The 19,121-nt window shown below is 42.3% G+C and overlaps 1 protein-coding gene across 1 annotated transcript; it reads right to left on the bottom strand.

Moving 5' to 3' along the window:
- Positions 1 to 1,844: 1,844 nt before the first annotated feature.
- Positions 1,845 to 18,919, bottom strand: SUDS3 (SDS3 homolog, SIN3A corepressor complex component). The gene is made up of 12 exons (XM_053959591.1): positions 18,739 to 18,919; positions 17,255 to 17,324; positions 16,309 to 16,364; positions 15,916 to 15,987; positions 14,363 to 14,382; positions 13,660 to 13,816; positions 11,689 to 11,784; positions 9,961 to 10,022; positions 9,050 to 9,071; positions 8,310 to 8,415; positions 4,306 to 4,390; positions 1,845 to 2,680 (listed from the first exon to the last, which is right to left on the bottom strand). Exons 1-12 carry the CDS (start codon positions 18,896 to 18,898, stop codon positions 2,582 to 2,584), a joined length of 1,005 nt encoding a protein of 334 aa, XP_053815566.1. The 5' UTR covers positions 18,899 to 18,919; the 3' UTR covers positions 1,845 to 2,581.
- Between the last annotated feature and the right edge of the window lie 202 nt (positions 18,920 to 19,121).

Below are 19,121 nucleotides of genomic sequence, written 5' to 3' on the forward strand. Positions count from 1 at the left end.
TTCTCCTAGAATTCAAGCAAGACCTTGTCCATCTCCTTAACTTGTCTCTGTTTTTCCAACTCGTGGCAGGAAATCTTCAGCTCTACAGCTGATGTCTCCACTCTTGATCTCCACATGCTTCATCCTCACCACAGAACTACTTGTGCATTTTTTTAGGATTTAAAAAAAAAAAAAAAAAAGCACTTGCTTCCCTGAGTGCATAGCAAGGCACTGCACTTTATCACTTCCAGCCTCACAAATGGCTCAGGCCATTACAGAACAGCCTGCCAGGATAAAAAACCCAGGATACAATATTCATGTACTCTGTGAGACACATCTACTCTTTAGGGTGATCGACAGAGGCAAGGCAAACTTCCATTTCATTAAGAAACTGAGGATGAAGTAGCCCATAAACAAAATTCCTTCAGTGTAGCAGTTAAGTTTGAGCCATTTACAGCAGTACAACCCTTACTCAGGGCTGCCAAAAGCAGAAATTAACAGTTCAAAAGCTGACCCAGGAGCACTGGGGAAACTGGCAAAGAATTCTGACAGTTGTACAAAGCTCACAACCTCACACGTCCCTCCCGGAGGCATAAGATTGGTGTGGAAGAGTTTGAGACTGGGGTTTGCCAGCTCCCATGAGGAGGCAGTGCCCTGATTCACCATGGGTTCATGGAGCCCCTCTCCTGTCCCACACACACACTGACATCCCAGCCACACTTCTGTTAACTCCCAAAATTACCCCAGAACAGGGAACAGAACAGACAGCTGCTGGCAAAGTATCTCCCCAACACTGAACACAAGTCACCAGCTATTCCCACAAATATATGTATTGATGAAGTGATACAGACAGGAAATAAATCCTGCTACTTCCTTTGCACTTCTTATTATTAGAACGATGTTCATTTAAAGGCTCCGTGACAAATCCTGTCTGGTACATCATCACCTTATCAAAAACCCGTGACATGTGCAGAGAATGTTAAGTTATATTAAGTAAGCTGTTAACTTGACAAAATCCAGCCTGCTGCATTTGGCTGCCTAAGCTGCAGCAGAGATGGCACATTGTCAAGGAGTGGGAAACACCCTCTCCTTCCTTGCCAGAGCTCCAGATCCTCAAAACTCAGCAAAAATCAAGTCAGGTGTCTCAGCCACATCAGGAACTCAGCCATCACACTCCACTCCAGGCCCACGTACAGGTATCAGTTTTTGGGATGTGACTGCCACCCAACTGCAGGAAAGGAAGGGGCACAGCCACTGCAACTCCCTTCCCTGGATTCCATTTATCCACACACCAAAGAAAGGCTGGATGGATGCTAACAAGAAGGCAGCTCAAAAGCAAAACCAGAAGATGCCTCAAAGTGCCAGAGATGGAGAAAGACAGAATTTACAACTTTTTGAGTAGTAATCAAAAGGAGCACTAAGTTGTTCTGTGCAGAAGGCAGAGATGTGACAGCACTGCCAGGGCACCATGTGGCATTGGTGCTTCCAGCCATCTGGAATGACTGGGAATAACAAAGGAATGCCAGAGGCAGATCTTTAAACACCTAGGGAGCACCTTAATGTCATTATTTGGGCATTTTCACTTGTGCTGCAGGAGGGCAAGTGTAGTGCTACCTCCAGCAATTAAAACAGCCTTCAAGAGGAGCTCTTTGCAGAGCATTCAGGGAATGAAGGCTCCAGCTAACAGCATGTCAAGGCCACTTCCTACTCTGTACCAGGATCCTTGGGAGGATACTACAGATCCTCTGTCAGCAGGATACCACCATAACCCATCATTCTGAGCATCAGTGGAAAAAGTGAAATTGATTTTTTGCCTCTTTACATCTCAGTGGTTATAGACACACACAGAGTTCATACAGCCTTGCTATCTGCAAAATCCAGGTAATTATTCCTTTAATTTAGTCATCCACCTATCCCAGCTAATTTTACCAGCAAACAGACATGCTTTGCTTGTTCATTGAAGGGTTCTTTAATGTGAAGAGAAATGGAAGCTTCTGACTAACCACGCGTGACTCTGAGCTACATTAAAATCACTGTATTTTCAGCAGTTTCTGAGCTGTTCACACCATCCTAAAAAAGTCTCCAGTCTTTCAACAGTCCATCCAATAAAGCTGATGTTGTGCACCAGGTATTCTGGAGGCATCTCTCAGCTGCAGCTGAAACCTGGCAGGATTCATATTTTGCCCAAAATCCTGAGCCTTGCAGGAAAACAAGGCCAAAAAGCACAAATAACCTCGGGTCTTGACAAGCAAAGCTTCTTCCACTGGTCTGAGTCCCAACAGAAACATGATGATGATGTTTTTGACACACAAGTCCCATCTGTGCACCACGAAACAACAACAAAAAGGAGGATGATGCCAAGTTCTCAGTCACCCAAAATACAAAGAGAGCGTACAGAAGCTTGATGCAAAATCCAGAAATAGTCCAGGGCAGTGCTTGGGCATCACTAAAGGTTTAAGGACTACTGGGGATTATGTGGCCAGCCACAAAGTGTCTCGTCAGAGGTCAGGACTGTTCCCTGCTGCTGGGAGGAGTGAGCAGCCTGAGAGCCCCTGGCAGAGGTTTGGTGATCTGACAGAAACCAGGACAGGGCAGAGCAGAGTCAGGTGGCCGAGCGCCGGCGGATCACGAACACTCCCCGCTGCAGCTGCCCCAGGTAGATCCTCATCTTGGTGCTGTCGCTGGTTTTCCTCACCCAGATCTGCAGGAGAGGAAGGGCAAAAAGAATGGAGCAGGGAGATGAATTAGGGGAGAAAAAGGGAAAACTCGCAGCAAGCAGCACACAGACAAATTAACTCTTAGTGTCTTAGTGTCGGAGCTGAACACCTCAGGGGGCACAGATCAATGAGGTTAATCCCCTCTTCCTCCCCACGTGAGGCATTTGCAACCTGAGTAGAAAATTAAATAAGGTGTCTAACTTCACCTCCTTAACTTCCTGCTCAAAACAGTCCTCGAGAAAAATGACTCTTTCAAGCACCATCAGGAAAGCAGGTTCCTCCTGCAGCAGCTCACAACAGAACCGTGGCACTGAGCTCTGCCTAATCAAGACTAAGTCTCTCTAGATCCACAGATCATCAAATTATCTATCCTGGGATTTGCCCAGACAAGTAACTATTAGTCAAATGAAAAGCTTATTCTGATTCTGTTCCATGAAGCATTTCCCACAATGTACCAGAGAGATTGTGTCTGGAGATAAAAGGGCCTCTCTTTTAACCACCTGCATGGAAGGATTCACACCACGTGCCAGAAGACAAATTGCTGCCACCAAGGCAGCCACTCCAGAGAGTTTTTGAAATCACCTTCAAGGTGTTTAGATCTAAAAACCTGTACTTTAAAAATCAACTCTGAGCAATTTTCTCTGCATTATATCCTTCTAATGCATTTCAACATATTTTAAAAAATACACTGAGTAAGAATTACCCAATCCTTAGTACTGGGGTATTTTAGGAGGGAAGTCCAGTATTTCCTAATGCAAAGGATTATAAAGTTATGTTGGCCTGTGACTTACCCTAAACTTTTTTTTTTTTCCTTCATATATTAGCTACAGGCCTGACAAGTAAATTAATTTAACTCTATTATTTTAGTTATAAATTGTCTTTATTAACAGATCCCCTTAATATAAAATGAATTTAGTATTTGCCTGGATTTCTACTTCAATTTATTTCTCCAGAGAAATTAAAATCAACGTTCATTGATAATCATCTCCCGATTGCAACATTTCCAAGGATTTGGAATGTTTTGCTTGCCAAAATAATTCAAAAATCCATAAACTTTGAGCAACTGTGGGAAACAAACATGTACAATTTTATATTCTACCACAGTACGATGGAATGATACATTAGTTTTGCTAAATTACAGTAATGACTTTTAACAAATTTTAATGCACCCATAAGCACACTAGCACTGCTTTTATCTGAACAACTGAGTGCCACAACTACCAGAGCAAGGGAACAACTGTGACACAAAGAGATCCCACATGCAACTCAGTCTGGGGAAAATAAAGTGTTTTCCCTTAGCTGCTACAACAAATTAAGTTCCTTTATTGGCTGATGGAGGAGAAGTGCTCTCAAATCTATTATTTCTTTCCCTGAAGTGTCTGGAATCTGCAAAAACAAAGTGCTCCCTTTGCCCAACTGCTGCAGGAGCTTGCAAAACACAGGATTATCCTTCAGAAACAAAGCAAGTCTCTTCCCATCTCAAAAAGAGATTTCTCAAGTCAGTTTTTCTTGGCTTCAGCTTCTTTACACACCAGACAGGTATCTATCTTCAGCCCTTACTAAACCCATGTCTTTCCCCCCTCTGCTGACAAATAAAAGCAGCCACAACCTCGTTGGCACCCACAGAACTGATCACACAGCTAATCTTCGTGTTCTCCTTAGACTCCAGGTAAATAGCTTGGCTCTTGTGGTACCTGCAAAGAGAAAAAAGAAGGGAAAAAAAAGGGAAATGCATTAATCCATTATAGATAAAGCTGGACAGAGTAAATTTCAAATCTGCCTTTCTTTCCACACCACTTTCTCAATTTTTGCAAGATAGGGGGTGATCTGATCACACACACACCCCCTGCATTGAGGATATTTTGAAATACAGGAGGGTCCTAACTCACATTCAACTCTGCACTGAAGGTTACTGAAAACAGATTGCACAACTGCCCAGAGGGAGAGGCAGAGCCCCAGCCACAGCCCAGGGGAACAGTGACTGACAACACACCCAGGCTTCAAGGGTTAATCCAAGCAGCCTTTCCCATTTCAGACTCGGGATGGATTCCTTATTTTGCCTGACAAAATATGACAAGAGCAAATCACAGGTACTCAAGTTGTTCCCCAATACAGAATTACTAGAGCACCACCACCACCAAAAGTGAATTCCCCTCAATCAGTGCAGTCTGTGCATTGTTTAATGAGACCTCTAATTTCTAATGCTGTCCTATTTTGTGAAAATACCCAAAATGGGAACTAATGGGTAACTGACTCTGCAATGAGCTGTAAATATCTGCCATAAGGAGTCCATGACTAAACATATCCATTTCATCCCATTTTAGATCATATTGTTCTTAATGTGTTGTGTATAAAACAAAGACATTGAAATTCATAACTCTGAATTTGATTCCATGGACTCCCCTCTTTCACAGCCCACATTTCTCTAAGTGCTGCAGTGTGCCAGCCCCAAACCCCCACTTTCTGTTCATTCGGCCTCATTCTGCTCCACAGGCAGAACTAATTACACTGGAACAGGTGATTTGGAAGTAAATCATCTTAATCAAGCAAGCACCAAAATACTTTACAGTTATAAAAGCATGACTGTATTTCTACCTTTCCCCTAATCATGATTTTATCTGGGCAATCCAAGCTGCAGGATCCCTGCACAGATATTCCCTCAGCAGCTACCCAGTGCAACCCCCTGCAGCCTGACTGCCATTTGCAAAATACAGGAATTTATTGAAACTTTACAGTTCTTTCTACAATAACCATACTGTACATGTGGAAGTCTTCCAAGGGTTTATTCCACAATCTCTTCCTACTGGAAAATTCTAGCCCCAGAATTTTCACAGTGCTTGCCAGTAGCTGGAATCAGTGTCAGCTTTGAGCCTTCCAAACAGACTCATTACCCATGGGCGGGGATAAGGGAATAAAAAAAAAAAAATCCCCAAATCCTGCAACCTTTAAAGCAATGGTTGGACAGGAGTGTCTCTCTCCTTCATTTTGACAGAAACAATGTCAGCAGGTTCCAGGGCAATGCAAAGCAACAATGATCTGAGCCAAAAAAATTTCAGTTCAGCAAGTCCAGATGTCATTAAATGATACAGAGGAACTCGATAAGCTACTGCAAACCCCAGGTCTCACTAAGATGAGACAAGAATCTCAGTCCAGCAGTGCCCTACCATGCCATGCTGTGAGTACTTAAGCAAGAGTTTTGATCTTGATACAATCAGCAGGAGTGCAGGAGAAACCAGTGCAAACAACAGCTCTCAAGTGTTAGCTGTGCCCACACAGACAAGGAAATATTTCCTCCACTTTCAATTTTTGATTACCAGTGAATTCCAAAGCTGATGACACACGTGTCAGAGGCTTCATTCAGCCCTTGGGTTTCACATCATGAGTGACTCTCCATCAGTAAATGAATGCTAATTGTGCCCAGAAAAGGCAAAGAACCAAGTCAGCAGTGTTTCACTGAGGAGTTGTCTCAGCTGGCTCAGAGACAGGGCAGCTGGAGGCACAGCACCCTGGTGCATCAGTTCCCTGGTCATGTCTCGCCCTTTTGCCAAGTTTATATATCCAGAGAGGGACAGAATTGAGGAAATTACCTCAGTTGAAAAATGCAATGGGGTTTAAGTTGGCTTTCAAGAAAGCAGAGCCAAACAACTCTCGCTGTTGCAGCAGGTAAAACACACCAAGTGAGCAAGCAGAAATAATTCCATTTCCTGCTATAAAATATTTTACTGAAAAGGCCAAGATTTCCAAGTGCAACTCCATCAAAAGACTGAAGGAAATCCCTTTGCATTATTGTATGCAGCAAAGCTAAGAGCAAAAATATGGTTGCTTTACACTGAACTGTGCTTTAGGATTTGTTGGGGGAGCACAGAGCTCTGAGGATTAAAAAAACTGAGTCTAATTCCACATTCACCTGGAACACTCCACTCTGGAGACATCTGTGAAATGTCTCTGCAAGACTTCAGGGGGTTCATTACTGGCATTAAACATTCCCTGTTTTCAGGTAATTGTCATGCAGGGCTGCATCAGGAAACAGAGAAAGTCATTCCTGGGCTGTCAGGTTTAGGATTTCTGTGCATGCCAGCATTCTTTATGCACCTTAGGAAGAAATACCCTCCCACTACCAAGTTACTTCATTTTTTAAAAACACCAGCTACTTGGCACAAGTACTATTACTTATTATCAATCAAAAAAAAAAATTAAGCAGGATTATTACAACAAAAAAAAATATAAGATACTAATCTTAAAACAGCATTAAGAACAAGGCAGCCAGGAAAGACAACAGCTGGAATTCCTGACAGCAAGACCCCCATAACAAGCGAATTCAGCAAGGTGAAAATATCTGTTAAGTGCTTTATGCCACAGCCAGATACCCTTCAGAGAGAGCTGGTGCTTTGCTGAGGTTCTGGGCCCACTGAAGCTCTTCCAGGTTTAAATTTATTGGGAAGTTTTGAGCTTTACTGACAGATTACGTCAGATGCTTTTTTTTTTTTTTTTCTTTCTTTATTTACTCATCAACACTTTTCAAGTACTTCATATGCCTCAAAATTCTGAAGAAGAGTTTATTCATCCAAATATATCCTGGGAATAGTCACTTGACACACACAAAAAAATTATGAAAGCAAAAAAAAAAAAAACCCCTTGATGAGTCTGTGGAATAAGTAGCCTGTTCAGCTCCTATCTGCTTTACACTTCATCAATGTTTAAACTGAGGGAGCAGCTCTTATGAGAGCTGTGTACACTGAACTCTCAATTAAACTTCAGGCAGAAGGAAAAACTGACCAACAGGCCAAGTGGATTGCTGTGTAAAAAAACCAGCTTCACATCTACTTCTGTGATAAAATTAGCCTCATCACTTGTTGCTTTGAGCCACCAGAACACTGAAGTAGGCTACAAATAAGCAGATGATTTTTTGAAAGCATATTGTTTTCTGCTCAAGGAGTTCAAGATTGCCCCCTTGATTATCCAGGTTTGCAATTCTCATGGATTTAGTTTAAGATCCAAGTTTCCTCTGCAGAATTTAATATTTTCCTTGTGTTTTGTGAGGCTTGTACAGCTGTATGGCCATAAAACTCAACAGAGATAAATTCAATCAGCAATTCTGAAGTTGCCTCTCCCAGGTGGGTTTTATCTTTAAAGGTTATTTGGATTTATTAGGAGCATCTTTCATCCTGAGCAGCTGGTGGATGACATTTCTTCTGCCACCTTGTGGAACGCTGGGCACAAATGTGAACCTCAGAAATGGGAGTGCTGCTGACAGTAAATCATGGAGTGTCTGTGTCCAAACTGGGCAGCTTCAGTCACATCCCACTGTGGCTGCTGCTGCCTCTCCTACCTCTTATTAGGTTTGACTTCCTAAGAGCCACAGTGGGCCATGGAAAAGGTTCAAGTCTCCTTTTATTGGAGCCACCAGTTATCTCTGAAAGCCTGCAGGGTGTGAACCTTCCATCATCCCCTCTGCTTTACTGGCCCCATGATGAGCTTGTGGAGGGAGCAGCAAACCTCTGCCCAAAAGCCTTTTGTCCACCAATACTTTGATCAAAGCCATTTCTCTCTGCAGCCTCTGCCTCCTCACTACACAACAAAGACTGATGGAAACAGAAACTCCCCAGGCCTCACCATCTCTTGTCATAGTAGAGTTTGCCATCTTCTATCCGAGCTTCAAATCGCTGTGCTGGAGACTCTGCTGGTGTAGCTGGGAGGTGCTCGGGAGAGGAGGGGGAGGCTGGGGACAGCAGAGACACTCTGGTTAAAGACCAGCACGTGCCCATCTCACAGCAGCACATCTGACTGCAAAACTGCAGTTAATAAGGTTGTGTGTGCAGAAATAGCAAGCAGAGAAAGCTGCAAACTCAAATATCCATCAGGAAAAGATTATATGTTGTGATGAGTAACTTGACCTCTGCCTTGAATTAAAATATTCACTGAAATACAGCATTTTTGTGAGAAAACATTCATGGGTAAGTGATGGACATTATGTCCTTGATTTTGTTTTAGTTATAATCCACAATTAATTAGTTAAATATGGTTAAATTTACTGAGGCAAGTTAGTCCCACTCTATCTTGAAATAAAGCGTATGGGCACATCTGGAGAGATGGAGGCATAAAACCGTAAGTGGTGAATCCCCCAGTGGAGCTGAGCAGCAGACAAGGTGCCCAGATGCACCTGAATATAATGGAAAACCTCTTTTCCAGCTGGATTGTCCCATGCCCAAATGTTTCAGCCACCAAAGATGCTCATGGCCCCCCTTCCCACCCCTGACAGACATCAGCACCACACAAAGAACAGCAATTCCACAGCCAAGTATCTGCAGTACTGTTCTCTGCTCAGAACAAGTTCCACTGCATCTGTAACTCACCTGGTCTCTTGGGTGATTTAAGCTACAAGGGAAGAGAGCAAAGCAGTGTTAGAGATCTGACAGGAGCCACAGAAGCTGCAGTGATAACTTCAAATATCTTACTTTCCACACTCTGAATATTTCTATTTTTAATGCTCTGTTAAGTGGCACAACACATAACCAGTGTGCTCTAGACAGGTGCAGCTGATCAGTATAATGATCCAAAGGCCAAAAAACTGAACTTGAGAGCATTCAGACAACCCACTCCAATGAGTCAAACCCATCTAACACACTATTTCTGAATGTGATACAACATTTCTCAGGGTACACAAAATACAGGAGCTAAATCATTAGAGAAACCTCAACAGCTGGCACAAAACCAGTGTTCTACCACCATCCTCAAAATGCCTTAATGAGATGCTTATATTCTAAGAAATTAGATAAGCCTTCAAGTGTTCAGCAAGAAAACAATATGTTAATCAAAACCAGAAGAACTACAAACACGCACACTGCCCCCTATCCAGCTTGCTGAAATCTTGTGACAGCAGGGAGAAAAAAATTAATAAAATTAATAAATTAATAAAAACCCCCACACTAAGGCTTAAACCCAAGGCAGCCTGTGATCTCCCAGAAAAACACAGTGACATCTGTTCAGCCATGAGGAAGAAACTCCTTAACATAGCTCATCCCTTGGTTCACACAAAAGGTAATATTTTTACATGACAGCCATTCAAATTAGGTTAATTAAACCTCAGTAAAAAACAGGAGATACCATCTTGCTGAATCTTTTCTTGTGCTACTTCAGAATGCCTACGGGGATGAAACAGTCCCACATCTCAAAAATGAACATTAAAGAGAGCTCTGTTCTCTTCAGGAGAAAGCATTTGCCTTCTCTTTAAAATGAAGAAATACAGTCAAGCAACAATTCCTACCTTATTCAGCGTTCTTAGGTCCTCCATTATTTGCTCATCAGTCAACAAATAATTTAGCTGAGGTATCCAGAATTAAGGTTTCCATAAGCTCTTGACAAGCAAGGCTAAAAATTAAAGGTCAATGACATTTCACTTGAATAAATGTAAGCCAAAAGGTTTCCAGGATTTTAATAAACGTCTTACTTGAGCTGGATTTCTTGTCAGAGGAATTAATACAAGTCCATCCCCACCATCTTAGCAGCAGAGTGCTATATCATTTTAGCTTATTCAAACACAACCATCAATGAAAAACCTTTAGTGCACTGACATTTACTTCATGGAAGCATCAAGCACCAGCATTTTCAGTGCTTTTCATCTTTTATTTCTGTGGAGAAGAATCTGTGAGCTGAAACAACAGACTCACTTCAGGTTTTCTACAATGAAGCTAAATTCCACCTAAACCTAGTTAAATAAAATTTTGTGTAGTTGGGGATAAATAAGAGCCTACAATGCACCTGAAAGCAAACCCAAAACCTTTGAAAATAGAAATTAGTGTATTACAGTCTTCTTCGAGCTCTGCTGTGCTTTTATTTCTTCATAACAAGTGTTTAGCCAAAAGTATTCAAAATATTACACTAAAGTTAACAATTGCTGGGCTGCATTTCAAGGATTTTGGTTTTGATGGACTTTAATCCTCTCCCAGTGAGCAAAGGCAGAGATTTTCCCTGTGTGGTTGCTGTATCATGCTCAATTAGCAGGTCATGTTCACTATGAAACTCATTTATTTTGGATGAGATAGGGGCGCTAATAAATGACTTTTTTTTTTCCTGAAAGAGTGAACAGAATCTCCAACCAGAAGGAGGTTAATTGAAACTGGAGATGCTCATGACCATCCTGCATGAACTCCAAAAGTTCAAGGTTTGATATTGCCTTCAGAAAATGAGAGTCACTCAGGTAAGTTTTTTTAATCTAAGACATACAGGTTTAGAATCTAATAAGAAGCCCCTGCAAAGCAAATATCCTTGCCTTCCTCTGCAGGTGAATTTAATACACAAATAGAAAAAGTGCCTATCATCACAGAGGAGCTAAAAACGTATTTCCAGAAGCCAAGGAACATTTTAATTTTGAGACATGCAGCAAGGCAGATCCTAAGGATTACACAGATGTGTTTTTCTGTCTCTTGTGATACATGAAACAAGATGAATCTTCATATTTTCTTATTCAAAGAACAAATCTAGCATCCTTGCTTTTGCTATGCATCTCTGGATTAGAGATCTGAAGCTTTTATCAGAAATTGAAAAACTATTTTGATATGACAAATATGATCTTTCTGGTAAATGCTTTGTCACGTCTTGAAATGAGAAAAGCTCTGGCTCATGTAAAAAGCCATTTACTATCTATGGAGTCAATTATCTCAGCATACATATATACATATCTAATGTTCTTTTTAAGTTTTTCTTTAGTGAAATAAATTGCCTGTAGAATTCAAACTATTGTCACTGACAAAAAAGTTATGATACTGTAAGGATTAAATTAGGATACCAAAGGATTTCCAAACACATATATGTATTGAATTGTATAACTGCTGGTATTGCTTTAGCACACATTATACATGACAATTGTGCTTCAGTATTTCCCAGGTTAAAATCTGATCCTAGCATTTCATTTCCTTTTCCTTGCTGTACAAAACAACAAAGGTGTGGGTAGCACAGGAGCTGCAAAGCCAACAGTGACTCCAGGAAAGGATATCAGGGGCAGGTTTCCTCCTCTTGTCTGGGATAGGAACCGGATCATTTGGTCGCCGTCTCAGTTTCCTCGTCATAATAGGCTTCACTTCCATTGAATCTGGAGAGAAATGGAGAGCTGATAAGACCAGAGAGAAAGGAGTAAGCAGCAGCAGCTTTCTATACAAGGCACAGGGAAAATAATCTTTCCTCTTTCATTCAGCAAATTGGATTTTTTTGTATGTGTGTGTGTGCTAGCTTGCAGCATGGAAGTGCTGACAGTGAATCCAAGTTCTCTCCCATCAGGTCACTGTTCAGTGCCAGTGCTGCAATGCCATGGTTACAGCTGCTCCAGGTACAGATAAGCAGCACAATGATGCTACAAGGATTCAAGGCAAGCTCCTTTCATGCTCACCCTATCTGCTTGGGAACAGATTTAAAAGGCCAAGCTCATGGAGTTCCTTCCCAGCCCAACTCTGATTATTAATAGCATGTAAAACATCAGCTACAAATCAATTGCTCTCTCATCTTCAAGGCAGAAAAACAGCTTTGTCAAAAGATTAGAGAAAATTTCTGCATTGAAGACTGATACAAGTCTGCTGGAGTGATTTCAAACAAACAATATTTAAATTCAGATTACCTAAGAATGATTAATGAAATGAGCCTAATTAATAACACACAGAGCAGTAGCTGACAGGAAGTAAACTGCAGCATATGCACTGGGGAAAAAGAAGAAAGTCTGTTAAAAGCTTAAACATCAGTCTCATCAGCAAATAATTATCTGAACTTAGTTTGTCCAAATGCCTACAGGTAACCTTTACTGAACAACTCCACTAAACTCTCTCAACTCGTTCCTTAATTCATCAAGATATGTTCAACTGGCAGCCAGGAGATCACACCATAAATGGCAAACACATCATCCCACCTCCCTTTCTCTGTGCTGAGATTTATTGGCTCATCTCTAAGCACCCCTGAATCACCTCCTGGGAAGCACTTCCATCTGGGGAGCCCCTTTGGCTCCCACTAGACACAAAAACCTTGAGCAGCTCTGCATGTGCAAAATACACCAAATTCCTTCTCTCCTCCTCTCAAGGGTGAACAAGGATGACCATGAGACCAGATTTCATAAATAAATAAAACAAGTTACCAGGGAAACAGCATAACTCAAGATGCTTTCCAGTCCACATCAGCCCTAAGAGTTTATATTAAGCCAAGAGCACCATTTAATACACCAAAACAGGGTTTATTTCTCACTTCTGAGTATTAACTACATTATTAGTTAATACAAAACCTGTAGATACTATGCAAGAAATATATGAAGGGCGTAACTCATGGACAGGCCTCAGCAACAAAACCACACTATCAGTCAATGAAGTGAGAGAGCTGCTCTCCAAGAACATCAAACCAGACTTTTGGTTCAGTACCACAGCAACAGAATTCTGCAGGAATAATTAACCCCTGACTTAGCTCCCCTGTGTCCATTACCACAGAGCACTGAAAGGCACCAGGGGTACCAACTGTCTCAAAAAAATCTGTCCATTTAATATAAATTTTCTAGAGCCTGGACACAAATGTAACCCACAAATCTTTGTTTTCTGACTTTAAGCAGCCGATTTCAACCTTTATTGTTTGGCTTTCTGCAGCTACTTGAGCACCCACTCCTGCAGGAAGACAAGGACACAGCTTTACAAGCTGTTAGGTCAATACTGTGACATATCTCAATAGTTTTATTGCTACATAGATACATTATATGCTCTTTCCCTGCATATAAACAAGCCCATCATCCTCTCTGCTGCTCCACTGGCCCTGCTTGGTTCTCCTGTGAACAGTGCACTGAATTTTGATCTGCTTTCTCCATTAAAGGACCATTAATGTGTGCTCTGCCCCCCTTGGCATTTCCCACCAGCTGTGTAAACCAGCACTGACACCTCTACAGCTCTTTTCCTAAGCAGGAGCAGAGTGGGTAACACAAATGACAGGTGCTTATCTTCTTTACCTCCTGTTAATTCCATAGTTAGCTTTTCATTCTCAATCATCTTCTTCTTCTCTTCCAACTCCGCTATCAGGTTTTCCTTAAGCTCAATTTTCTTATCTTCAAACTCCTTTGCTGCTGCTTTCTTTTCCTTCACGTAATTTTTTTCCACCTGATCTGTCTAATGCAAACCCAAAGAGCAAGAAGGTTAATTAAGGACTCCAGTTAATGATATCACAACAGCTTTTCAAATGCTTTATTGATCAGCTTTTCAGTTCACAACTGGCCCAAGTTCTAAAGATTATCAATATTCACATTCTACAGAAAAACATCTAAATACCACTTAGTGCTATTATATTGGCAAAATAATTATTTGCAAAAAGATATTTTAATGTTGCATAACAAATCAAGCTCCTAGCAGAGAGCTCTGCTGATTTCTGAACAGCACCCATCAGCTTAAACACCCTTTTTTGACCAGCCCAAATCATAGCCACATACAAGAGCCCAATATCAAATATTAAACTCTATTTTAACAAGAAAGTCAGAAGTTACTTGAGGTTAATACCAGCAGTAAGCTCTACTACATCTCAAGTGTAACAATCCTGCTAGAGGAAGAAAATTTCTTTAAGCCTTCTGGGAAAACAAGCCCAAATACTGGCTGATGAAACAAGGTCTATGCCTCTTCCATCTAATTAATGCATATTTTTGATAAATTAAGAGTACTTACTTCCAGCTGCAGGAACAGTTCTGAAACACAAGAAAGACTTAATTTATTACCTTCAAAGCTGCACAAAATTACTTTCTTAACATTTTAAGCCATTGAATATTGCAGCTAAGACAGGCAGTGAAGCAAATAATTCATGTACTTATCCAATCTCTACTCTGACTTCAGAGCTTTATGTTGAAAATAAAGTGACTGTGAAAACATTCCACAAAAATACACTGTTACTAGAGGTGTTTTACAGATTGTCACATCACTGAAAAGCTGCCACTACTGCACACTATTCAGTTCAGTTCAAGCTGTAGCAGCAACACCGTACTACTCCATTATTAAAAAAAAAAAAATTAAACAGTAATAGATATACACCAAATATAAGAATGCTGCAATAAAATCAAATTTTCTATCTGCAAAGCCTAAAAGCAGCATTATGTAGATAATCAAATGCAGGTAAATGGAAACTGTTGGTTTCATAAACCTCAGCGTGGCGAGGACAAACATAAAAGACCTTTAGTACTCCTGTAGTACAAGGCAGCTGGATTTTTTACTCATAAAATTCCAAGTGATCACCACCTGCCCTCCTGTGGAAGAACTCTGCTGCTGCAGCACTGCTCGTGGCCAGCCAGAAATACCAGTTTGCACTGGGGCTTAATTCTATCAAAACAGCCCAGGCTTGTCAGGATGCAGCTCTAGTGCATATGAAAGGTCTTTTCCAACCTAAATCATTAGTGAAATTCATCTCAGGAGACAGGCTCCTGTTAACAAGGAGTTGTTCAAACCACTTCAGTTCCTCAAGCAAACCCTTTACCTTCCCCAGGCACTTTCAGAAATGCAGAACTGCTTGCTTTTCTAAAGGAGGAGCAGCTGTATTTCCTATATCCACATAATGCCTTCTATAAAAGGCCCTGCTTCAATATCCAAGGTAGGAAACTACTGGAAAGGGAAGAAAAAAGAGAAGGCAAGCAGCTGCATCTTTCCAAGCCATTCCTCTGCAGCAACACAGTAAAAACACCCAGATGGACAAGCACTGGGCCCTTTAAAAATTAACTCTGCTCCTTGAAACAGAGCAGTACACAAAGTGCAGGCAGCCCATTCCATGTCACAGCCAGGCAGAACAACAGTTCCAGCAGCAAATGCTCTGTGGTCATTGCTCACAAACAGATCTTGGGGAAAGCACGTGCTCCTAACTCCCCACTCCTGCAAACTGAAGGAGACAGGGCAGCCAAAGGCTTCAGCAAGGGCCACAAAACAACAAACCAAAGAGAGACACTGTGGGTTAAATAAAAATGGAGTCATCTTTTTACTTGTGCTGCTTCACACAAACGAAGACTAAAACTGTTTATCAGTCAGCAAACAAGGCTGATCAAGGGAAGAAAAATAATCAAAATAGATCCTGTCATGTTTGGTGGACTCTGAGAAAACCCTACAATGTACCCAAAGATCCCTTTGCTCCAGCAAGTTCCTTTTCTTTAAGGGACAGAATTACCTCTTTTTTACTTCAGTGTTATACAAAACACACATTTAAGTTATCTGCAGTGTCTTAGACAGAAATTCCACTTTACCTGCATTTCGTATCCTTTCTTTGTACTGCTGGTCCAACTTTTTCATCCTTTTCTGATATTCCTGAAGAGTACCTAGTGAAAATAAATTGTAGATTCTCATTGTATTTTTTCCCCCAAATATTAAATATCCTCAAGGAGTCATACACCACTCAAAGCACATTCCCTGCTTTTGTAAAAACACTCCTTTTAAGGAGTGTTTTAGCAGAGAGGCTTAACTACAAGTGGAGTTAAGATGGAGAAAAGATGGGAAGCAGCTGACATTTTTAACCCTGCAGCACAGCTGAGAGCCAACATGCAGTGAAAGGTGCTGCTCCCACCTTCCAGAACCCTCATCCTTCCATGACATATGAAAAGTGCTGAATATAAAAACCAAAGCTACTCTTCTAAGCTTACCTTCCTGCAATTGCTGTAACTGCCTCTTCAGAGATGCCAGTTTGTCCTGATACATCCTGCAAACACAGCAGGAAACTTTGAACACCAAGCACACATAGTTTATTCCACCACTTCTTGAGGTTACATGTTTACACAGAATCAAAAACTTTTCAGAACTTCAGGAAACAAACGAACTACAAACTTAAAGAATTTTATTCCCATGAAAGGTTCTCATTCTGTCTTAAAAGTGGGTTTAAAATTTGGGATAAAATAGGATTTCGTTGTTGTTGTTGAAACCTAAAATGACTTTTAGATCTACAAACATCAGAAACTTTACAGCAGAATCATTCTTGCACTATGTCAAGTTTTATTAGCTGTGTATGAGCTCCCCACATTATTTTAAAAAACCACTAAAGTCTATTCCTGGTGCTGCTGCAAACCTGCATTTCTTTTACCACACATCTGTGGTACAACACCAGCCAAATCTTCCTGACCTGTATAAAAACAGGTCTCTGCCAATGAGCAAGAACTCAAAATACTGCAAATGCTCCTACACACTATGGACAGACTATTTCAAGTCTCCCCAAAAGTCAGTTTCTAGTTCAGGACTAGAATTCAATTGTTTAAGGCATTTGGATAGGTATCTTACTTTTCCTTGGCTTATCTAAAGCAGAGCCTTTATTTTATTTGAAGGATCTGTGTGCAGCAGGATCCATTTGCAGCTGCTCCCAGAACTCATAATTATTTCTTTGCCCAAAACAGCAGCAGCCCCTAATTCCTTGAATTTATACAGAACAGAGAAAGTCACTGGGGAGAGCAGAAATACAAGTGTATGGACTCATGAGCTGTTCCACTGGGCAAAGCACTTAAAACTCCCAAAACTTTGCCAAACTTTAAGCAATAAACACCCCTAAACACACAAACAAATAGAATATCACCTTACTTGTATTTGGAATGGGTTACTTACTGTTCTTTCATTTCTACAAAGTCCTCCTCCTCATGCTTTGCCAGGTCTGTTTCACTGGCATCCTCAGTGTCTAAAGAAGGCAAAAACCAACTTGTTAAAATTTAAAAAGTATGTAAATAAAAAAACAAACTAAGTAGCAAATTATTTAAAAACAAGGAAACAGGCAAACAAAATAGAAATCCCCACCCTTCAGGGAACTTAGCATCAAAGACAACCTGAGAGATGAGTTCAGGAGGGAAATGAAACATCTCATGTTCCTGCAACTGTGAGTTTGCAGTGCAGAACAACACGAACAACTTCAACCTCAGACAGCTTGGGAATTTCTTCCCATTTATGACAAGAGGCTCTGCATTGATACTCACACACAGGTGAGACACAAACAGCCTAAAGACACTGAATGACATTTCACAAACCTGTAACTGGAGTTCCACCCTCGGTGCTGCTCAGGTTGACACAAAGGTTTCACCAGAGAGAGCAGGCACTGGCTGGGATCTGAACTTCTCACCTATACTTCACTTAGTACCTCAACATCCAAATTCCAGCACTGCCATAAGATAGCTGCATTTTATAGATAGGCAATATAAACTGTAAATAAAGTACATCACTGTGGGATTCCTAGTTTGCTGCTACGGCTTTTCAGGCTTCTATTTGTAACACATGAGGAGCCAACAATCCATTACTTTCCCAAAGAGGGGGGCAAGTGCCTCCAGATTTTACAGGGTACAGCTGAGAAACCTAAACCACAGCTAATTCCCTACACATGGCAGCGAAACCCAGCCCTTTAAATCAAACCTTTCTCAGATTTTTATTAAACTACAAAAAGTTTAAACTTAACATAAAATTTAAAGCACCAAAGATAAACCAAATAGTTTTTTAACCACAAGAAATGTACTTAAATGTCTGGGCCACCACAAAGGACTTCCATACTCTGTTGGGTGAGCCTCACCGACCCTGTCTCCCTCTGCATCTTCAATGTCATCCCATCTACAACCAGAGGGGATGGGGGGCTCTGCTGCCAGAAACAGCCACTGCCCAAGAGTCCTTCTACATCCCCCTTGTCTGTCATTTTATGCCCTCTGCACTCTTGGCCACTCTGGGTTTTACCTAAATTCCTCTTCTCCCCTGCTCCCTGGTTTTTGTTCCTGCACTGCTACACTTCTGTCCACATCTTCTCCTCCCTTAGCTGCGTCCTTCCCCCTTCGCACCACGGAAACAGAACCAATACACTGGATTTCTCCTGTTTTCACTCTGCTCTGCCACTCAGTGCCCCTGCTCAGCGCTCCCCCGTGTCCCACTGCGAAGCCACAACTCCACCTCTCCAGCGGCTTCGCTGTTTTACTTTTCCGCGGGGAACCGCTGCAACCTGCCGGGTCCTTGTTCCCTTCGGGTGTTCTCGCCGTCGGAACCCCTGAAGCCCCCAGCCCTTCCCCAAACACCGCGCGGAGCGCTGCCCTCCACCCCGTCCCCGCCCCCTCCCTACACACCCTCGTCGGAGTCGCGGGCCCGGGCGCTCCGCTCGCCGTCCTCCTCCTCGGCGCTCTCCAGCTCCTCCTCCTCGTAGTAGTCGGGCGCGGGGGCCATGGCGGGGGCGGGCGGCCCCGGCGGGGCTGCGGGCGGCGCGGACACGAGCCCGGCCGCGCTCATGGCCGCGGGCGGGACGGGACGGAGCGGCCGCCGCTCGGCAACCGCGGCGGGAACCGCGGCCGCGCTTCCGCTTCCGGGCGGCGCCGGGGCCGCCGCGCCCCCGCCCGGCCAACGCGGGCCCTGCGGGTCAGGGGGTTACGGGTTCGAGTCCCGGCCCCGCCCAGTGTGCGGCACGGCGTTAGACAGTGCTGGCGGTGCGCTTTAACTCCTCAGCGGCTTGCGG

Source organism: Vidua chalybeata, chromosome 18 (assembly GCF_026979565.1).
Source record: "Vidua chalybeata isolate OUT-0048 chromosome 18, bVidCha1 merged haplotype, whole genome shotgun sequence".
Taxonomy (NCBI): domain Eukaryota; kingdom Metazoa; phylum Chordata; class Aves; order Passeriformes; family Viduidae; genus Vidua; species Vidua chalybeata.